Source organism: Phaenicophaeus curvirostris, chromosome 6, assembly GCF_032191515.1.
Source record: "Phaenicophaeus curvirostris isolate KB17595 chromosome 6, BPBGC_Pcur_1.0, whole genome shotgun sequence".
Lineage (NCBI taxonomy): Eukaryota > Metazoa > Chordata > Aves > Cuculiformes > Cuculidae > Phaenicophaeus > Phaenicophaeus curvirostris.
The window spans coordinates 43,893,870-43,902,512 of record NC_091397.1 but is presented as its reverse complement, the minus strand read 5'-3'; the positions used below and the strand labels follow the sequence as shown (position 1 = coordinate 43,902,512).

Genomic DNA, 8,643 nt, shown 5'->3' with positions numbered 1-8,643 from the left:
ATGACACATTCATTTGCCATGAGAGTGAAGGTAACGTACACCAGACAGGATCAGTCATCATCTTAGCATTTTTGAACAATCTGACTTAGAAATCAGATACACTAATGTGATCTGGAGCTCATGGCTTCTGAAAGGCAGCAGCAGAACCTTATTAAGTCACAATGTTTCCTTCATTAGCAAATACACTGCCAGGTGTAAAAGTGATAATTAAGTCTTTGCCCATAATTTTATGGATAGCAAATGAAATCGCAGCTGAGACATTGCTGCAAAAACTTTTGTCCTCTGGCTGAAAATTTCTCAGCTGCTCATAGAAAAGGTCGCACAATGCAAACTGCCATTGGAAAGGAGGACAGTTATTTCCATCTCAAAAATAATAGTAGTTATAACTATTAATTGCTTACTCCCTGAGAAAGCTGCTGACCTACCTCACAGTGATAACATTCCACGTGGTAATCCTTGTCCATGGACACAACCCGAATGGTCTCATCAGACCCCTGTAGGCATTCAAGCAAAACAGAAATTACAAAGGATTACAGCAGGATCAGACACATGCACTCTGTAGATTGCTTTCTGCAGCAACGTGAATGTTGAACAAATGCATTTGAGCTGCTGGATGGACACTGCAAATAAATCCTGCCAACTGCAGTTATTTTTACAGTAAATCTTCATCATTGACTGCAGATATCCTCTGAAGTGTAACACCAGAAATGTTCAGTTCTGTTTAACAGTCACATCTATCCCAAATCAGCCATTAAAGATTTGGCAATTTCAATATATCACATTTCTCAGAATTTTAAATTGGTTTTGCCCAAGATTTGTAAACAAGAGTTAGTTCCAGAGAGGTCACGCAGATGTCATTCATGAGCACCACCAGCGTTTATTGACAGGAAGGAAAGGTATTCCAAACATAAAATTAAAAGCAGTATAATCATACAGGAAACAAAAAAAAGCAGCCTGGCTCAGCAGAAATGAGCTTCATTATCAAGCGAAAAGGTCACATCTCAAGGTCAGTGTATGAGCCTAGGTCAGAAGGTTGCACACTGGAGGAAGTGATCATCTCTCTCCATCCCCAAGGACATCCACCTTGACATAGGGATTACGTGTGAAAGACAGCAAGGCCTGAGACATGATGCTCCCCCTCCCAGGACGGGATACAAAATAAAAGGCTCTCACCTCAGAGGGCAGAATGGGAAGTCCACACGCTGCACACTTTGGAGCTAAAACTCTGGAGCAGCAATGAGAAAGTGAAGACAAGTTATAGATCAACGTAAAAACAGATGCCTTTATGTTCTCAGTGCCAAGATGAAAAGCTGGAAATAACTTATCCACAGGGAAGCTCTACATACCGAGATCACAAATTCATTTTAGGATTGATTTTAAGTAATGCTTGGCACACATTGCTCAGTTCAGGCAAAAAGATATCTTACATTTTACATTTAATGATAGAAAAAAACAAGCCCCACTGCAGAATTCTTGGTTGCTACTAAGAGACTTGGAAGAAAGAATGAGGAGAAAATGAGCAGGACCATCCCCAGAAAAAAACATTAAAAGAAATGGCAGCCTTGTACTGGGGCAGAAAACCTCAGAGAAAACATCATGGGACTGTAAGGTTCCTTAAGGCCTTATAACCCAACATAACACCATTCTCCTTGTTTCAGCTTACTGTCATGATTTTGGCTGGACTAGAGTTGTCTTCTTAGTAGCCATTAGTGTGCTGTGTTTTGGATTTAGCATGAGAGTAATGTTGATAACATACTTGATGTTTTTTTTTGCTGTTGCTAACTAGCCCTTATATGAAGTCCAGGACTTCTCAGGTTCCCATGCTCTGCTAGCACAAGAAGCTAGGCAGCAGCACAGCCAGGATGGCTCAGTATACAAACTAGGGAGTTGGCCAGAGGATTGTGAGCACTGCTCAGGGATGGGATGGGCATCGGTCAATGGGTGGTGAGCAATGGCATTGTGCATCACTTGTTTTATATATTCTTTTACTATCATTATTATTATAATTTGCTTCACTGTCCTATTAAACTCTCTTTATCTCAACCCATGAGTTTCACTTCTTTCTCCCATTCTCCTCCCCATCTCACTGGGGCTGGGGGGTGAGCGAGCAGCGGCAGCATGCTGCTAAGTTGCTGTCTGGGGTTAAATCACAACAATGATAAATAAATAATTAAATTAAATACCAAGGAAATGTGCATCATTTCAGAACAATGGTGGAACACGGAGGCAACTCTAACCTTGGCACAACGCAGAACAGTTCCCAGGGCTGCCTGAGCAACACTTAATTCTGTGCCTGCTCAGAAAATGGAGCAAGGAGCAAAGTGAGCCAAATGGACACTCAAAATGTATGCAGCTCTAATATCATAATTACTAGCTAAGAGCATTTACTAAATGACAAGTGGGTTTTTAAGTGGATTTATTTGTTGTTTAATTTAGAGTGGAATACAAGCTTCACTTTGATCGCTAAAAGCATTCTTTAAAAAGTCAAACTCGGTTCTGCAAGTACTCAAAAAGCAATTCACATTGATTTCAACAGGCGTTTACAGCCTTACTTTAGAGTGAACTGATTTCTTACATCACCGAACACTTCACGTGCAGCATTGCTCACTATCTCTGTTTTGCAAAAGGGGCAACCGAAGCCCAGGGGTTAAGTGATATCCTCAGAGTTACACAGAAAGTCAATGGCAGGGCAAGAGGAGAGACATCAGGAATTTCTAGGGTCTAGCCCCATCCTCAAAATTCTGTCTTCTAATCCTCTCCTTAACTAACTAATCCATGCTTCCTAATTAGCTGAAAAGCTAAGTTAGAGGCTTGTTCTTTGGAATAGCTCTGCTGTTTATTTTATCCTTACTTGTGGTAATCTCTTACACAGTAGATTTTATTTTCAGAGTCTACAGTGAATGGCACACCATCCAGACACTCATTGCAGACCACACATCGGAAGCAGCCTGGATGATACGATTTCCCTAGAGCCTGCAGGATCTGGAACAAACCAAGAGATGGAAAAAAAGCATGTGAATAACCAATAAAGGTGAAAATAATGAACACACACCTTTACATCAGACAATGCTGCACATTCATTAGTGGGGCTGTCTTTTTTTTTTTTTTGTGCATTTCATCTGAAAAATGAGTTAACAGGGATGGAAAGGGCAGCCAGAATCAATATATATTACCTGGTTCCAGAGAAATGCATTATTAGCATGGGTAAGGAAATAATTTAGAGTCTCAATCAAGGTATTTAGCATTAAAAGGACAGAAGTGATAGAATTTAAAGGAAAGAAAATAATTTCTGAAGTCAACAGCTGGAGAATCAGGATCACAAGGCAAGATGTATGAGGCTAAAAAAAGTAAACACATCTTCATATTCTCCATGAGAAGATGAAACACATACTATTGCTAGGTTTCCATACTGTCTTAGATATTCAAGAGCTTTATACTTGCTAGTCTGGCTTTCTAACACAGACTACAGCAACTCTATTGAACTCAATAGTTGCAATTCACCTGCTGGCTTTAGGACAGTAATTACTACCTGAATACCACTTCTGAGTATAAAATAGCTTTTCCAATTCTAATGCTTTCCAGTGTAAGCAGGAAAGCAAAGATAATTATCAACAAGCATTAGAAAATCTTAGGAGATTAACCACTCAAATTCCTACCTTCATTTGCCTCAGCAGTAACTCATCAGCTACAAACCCACAAATCTGATTCCCTCTGAATCACCCACAACTGAATGCTGCCCATTGCTGGCAGAGGCCGGCTGATCCCCTGAGCTGTGACCCACTACGTGCAAATATTGAATGGATGGTACCAGTTTCAGGCTAAGGAGAGCTGTCTTCTTCATCAGGTTGTCCACACATCTACTGAACAGTTTTCAAGGACTTGAACAGATCTGAAGTGAGGTCTCGATCATATACTCTGGGTTGAAACTATTCCGCAAGGTGTCAGCCCAACACCTTCCAGCACCCACAACAAGAAGCAAAAAGTAGCTTCGTTCATGGGAAGCCACAGCTTGACTACAGGCAAGGCAGGCTCAGCAGAGCCACACGGATACCCAACAGCAAGGGAGCACTGCCGAGCCACAGCAGTTCTGAGCAGGAAGCATTCAAGAGGATTACAAATACACTGAAAAGGGATGAAAGAGCTGAAGGCTCTAATTTTCAGTTTGCACTGAAAACAGGCAGAGCAAAGTCTCTGCATTGCATACAGCAGGGTGCCAGCTTCACTTCCTCGCAAATATCAACAAAAGGCTTAGTGGATTTTCTTTCTGCTACCAATCTCACACTAGGCAGGCTACCAGATGATAACAGACAGTACTGGAGATGATTATATTTTGCTTTTGATGCATTCTTCTAAAAAGCTGCTGGAGTTTTTCTCCTAAAGCAATTATCACTTACCATGTCCATTATCAAATGACCACAAATGAAACACCTGTCAGCTGACTGCTGGAAACCAGAGTACTGCAAGGACAAAAAATAATTGGCTTAAAATTTCACAAGGCTAGTCAAGCATAAACAACAGCATATTATGGGGTGTTATTTGCTTGGCCTTACGCTGTATTCCTTACACAAGCTAAACTTTCCAGTGCTTTTTTCAGTATATGAAGCCATGGATGTGTCCCCAGAGGACATTCTGTAAAGACATCAGACTTCCACTTTTCAGAATTCCTATAACTTTCAAGTCCTAAATTGAAGTTTAATTAAGTATATAAGTAAATATCATAAATGCACATGCTAATAAGGCATTTACTAATAAGGCTTACATTCTTGTTTCACCGTGTGAATCTACACACCAGGAGCTTACTTGTATTTATCTCATTCATATCACAACTTCTGTATATACAGGCTTGGAAAGCCAAATTCTTCCTTTGGTTACACCATTTTAGGTCTGCTGGAGATTCTCTGAGGTCAGTGGCATCATCCCAGCTCTCTGGTAGAATAACATTCAAATCTGGTCCAGAGCACCTTTTTTTTTGCTGCGGTTGCTATGACCTAATGGTAAGGAACTGCCTGTCATGTCCATAACAGATACCTCAGGCACAACACATCATCTGTCTGTCTAAAGTTTCAGTCCCATCTGAATGATGGAAACGCAAACTGGAAAAATGAAATACTTTAGATGCATTAAACCCACCTTTCCATTTCCAATCAGTATAGAATATACCAATGAGAGCAAAGAAGATTAACACTCTTCTTTCTAACAGAAATCACTAGACTTTCCCAATAAATTGACATAAATGACTTTTTCAAGTCTCAGTGAAGGCTTAATCTACATGGACTTCAGGGCAGGGGCATATATGTGTTTTTACCTCTAGCAAGGAAAGGACCATGGGGTTGCTTCACGCTCAGGTATGTTCACAGAAAGTCCATTGAGGGCAATCAAAAGATGTTCATTAAGACACCCAAGCAAAACCAGTTCATTCGAAAAGGAAATTCACTTATTAATTCTTCTGCAGCCGTTCATCTCACTTCTGTCTCCACAGCATGGCCACAGAGACACGCTTTGAAGGAGCGAGAGGCTACAGCTTTAACTACAGGCTCTACACTGCAAAACTGTGGTCTTTCACTCGGCTCCTTCCAGCACCCAACATGGGCAGCCACCGCGGCCAGGGCTGGCCCTGGGTAAAGAGGGAGTGGCAGGACCAGGCAGAAAATCTGCCTGTCTGCCAGAAAGGATGGGACATTCCACCACAAGGGTCATCTGTGCGCTTACCAGGAAATCTTCTTCACAGAACACCTTGCCATTGACAAAATAAAAGGCTTTTCCCCTCAGTTTTCGACCTGAGGAAAAAACAGAGAGAAAAGAGAGACATCAGCAGAGAGCCAGGAAAAAATGTGAGCAAAAACCATCTGCTGAGAAGCAAACAACAACGAGGATGTCTGAGCACAGCCGCTGCACAGCTAGAGAACAGCACCCAACCCCAGCAGAGATCTTCCCAGCTTCCAGCGTGACTAACCCCATCTCCTCTTCCACCAGTGGTGGCTAATGAATGCCAGCCACTAGATCCAGACAACTGTGCCACCTCCAAGCAGGAGAAGGCAGCTTTGCACACCTGGACCACCTTCTGGCTGGCTGAAACGTGAAATAACCTGGCAAGAGCGAGTGAGGGTGCTTCGACTCAATCTGGAAAGCACCTCAGGAGAGGAGCAAGGAGATGAAAGGGCATGCATAGGATGATGCATGCGTGACATCATTCCTCAAAATGTCACTTTCCATGCCGTTCCATTAGAAAGTGCCTTCAGCCAGCAGCTGCCAGATAAGCCACGGCAACACCGACCACCCGGTCTGCCTCCAGCACAGAGCAGTACTGGAACACTGAACATGCTTCTCTCTGCTTTCTACAAGCAAATTTATCATTGCAGCTGCCAATTAAAATCTGAAAACCTTTTTAAAAAATACTTTTGTGAAACGAGAATGTCCTAACAGAGATAAGATGACAACATTTTTCCAAGAAAGGATTTCATCCATGAGGACGATTTATATTTACTGCAGCTTTTATGTTTATGCCTCACATTCACTCTCTGTTTTCAGTTCCACATAACTATGGCAACACATGCTCATGCTGCCACTACTTCTTCTAAGTGCCCTGTCTTCCCCCTGGAGAAAAGGGCTAGGTTTTGTTTGTTTATAAAAAGCTGCTCCTACCTCTTTTCAGCCCAGCTTCCCTGTTCAGCTAGAGGATTGAAATGCAGCCCAGCACTGGAGCAGCCCTGCTTGTTCCCCTCAGTCAAGGAGCCCCAAGTGAGTGCCCAGAGGCAGCACCTGGGGCTGGGAAGCCAGCACTGCCCAGGCACAACCAGTGTAGGACCTGCCACAGGCTGGTTTTGGGGACCTCCCAGTCATTGCTGGAAGGAAATCGGAAATGAGACATGATGACCCAGAAGCCTCCTGCTTGGTATGCTTGTATAATTCTAAAAAATTATCATCAGCTGCAAGGTGTATAAATGCAGACAACACATAGGACTGGTCTGGAGCCCACCTTTCAGTGTTTTATGGCATGCACCTACCTGGCAGCCTTTGATGATTAACCACACTATCTGTAAAGTATGAAGAAAAGGAGAAAGTCAGCTAAAACCACCTCAATAAATTAAGAACTTTGCCATCTCCTGCACACACCAGAGGGCACTCTCAGGCTGAGAAACAACTCACGCTGCTTCTCGAGAAATTGAGATGTTCCAGTGAAGCTCTAAAGCTTTTCCAGTCAATTCAGCCAGACCAACATTCTACCAGCAGCCTTTAGTGTCCTGCCCAGGCTTCAGCTGGCAAGGGGAGTGGAGGATGCGGCAGCGTGTTTCTCAAGGAACAAGCCATGGTTTGCCCATGCAGCAGCTTCGTGGTTAAGCTGCAGCCATGTGTTTACTGGACGGCGCAGGAGCCAGAAGCATGTTGCCCTGACACACTCATCATCCTTTCTGCTCTAAACACCACTGGGGACAACCATATTATTTGGAGGCCAGGCCACCCTTGCACCAATGCGGATGTTGGATGGGACATGGAAGAAAACCTGACAGACCCTAAAGCATCCCACTGATTTCTGTCACACACCTTGATGCTTTGCCAATGTTGCCGACACCAAAACAGGACTCAGAGCTCAAAATAAAAAGTATCTAGTTAGCTCTGTGATCCATAACCCAGGGTGCATATTTGTATAATAACTTCTCCCTGTCCACAGGTAAGCCCAGCGTGCTTCCCAGCAGTCACAAAGTCCCAAATTCTGAGGAGAGGAAGGAGAGGCATGAGGATACTTGGGTTTTGCAGCACCATTGTCAAAGGTGGTCCTAAGTGAGTTAACAACAAGCCTAATGCAGCAAGAAGTATCCCCGAAAATGGCCCACTGATTTGAATATAGCATTGGGATTTGGCACTCCTAAAAATGAAAAACAAGCAAAAAAATCATTTAACTTTGATTTTAAATTACATGGCAGTGCAGGCTCCAGTTTAGTGTGATGGGCAGTTGCCCAAATGACTTCCAACCTGTATGCAATGTCTCTCATTAAAGACAAGCTGACAGCGGTGAGGAAAAACACGTGTGAAGCATTGCAGTGAGGAGACACTTCTTTGCATGATGGTTGGTGCACAGACAGCAGCCGTCGCAGCAGAGGGGATGAGGTTTGGATTGCTGCCACCATATCATTTTTCCATGGTGACAAAACCAGCATTTACCGGCCATTCTGCACCCAGGATATTTTTAACCCTGTGACATTACCAGGTAAAGATTGATGGCAACAGACCTTCACAGGAGGTTCCACAGCCGGTGTGCTGTCTGGGCTTCTGCTGCAAGCTCATTCTGCAGAGGGATAAACCCCTATATAAAGGATTTACAATTTGGATGTTGGCATTATGTGAGCCCATGAAGAGGTACTGACACCAAGAGCACTTTGAGAGAAAGGACGGGATGATATAGTTACTTTCTTTAGGAAAGAAGTGGTCATTTTGACTATTTTTAGCTCCTCTCCACTACTGTCTTTAAGCCCCTGGCAGAAGTGTAAGTGGAGATTTGCCAAAAAAGTGAGTAACCAGGTACCCCTGCAGCTGCTGTGGGAATGGTGCACACAAAAAGAGCTAATTTCTATCTCTGCTGCTCTCAGCCTCTCCCTGCCTACATCAGGAGGAACTTCACCTTCCACCACCCCTCTGAGGTGAGGA

At 43.3% G+C, this 8,643-nt stretch overlaps 1 protein-coding gene across 1 annotated transcript in view; it reads right to left on the bottom strand.

Moving 5' to 3' along the window:
- The window catches only part of LIMD1 (LIM domain containing 1), a 36,148-nt gene that overhangs the window by 6,700 nt on the left and 20,805 nt on the right, over nucleotides 1–8,643 (bottom strand). The window contains exons 3-7 of the mRNA XM_069859990.1: nucleotides 5,710–5,777; nucleotides 4,395–4,457; nucleotides 2,852–2,982; nucleotides 1,174–1,225; nucleotides 426–494 (exon numbers count right to left, since the gene is read on the bottom strand). Of these exons, the coding sequence (XP_069716091.1) occupies nucleotides 426–494; nucleotides 1,174–1,225; nucleotides 2,852–2,982; nucleotides 4,395–4,457; nucleotides 5,710–5,777 (383 nt within the window). The remainder of the gene's footprint in view (nucleotides 1–425; nucleotides 495–1,173; nucleotides 1,226–2,851; nucleotides 2,983–4,394; nucleotides 4,458–5,709; nucleotides 5,778–8,643) is intronic.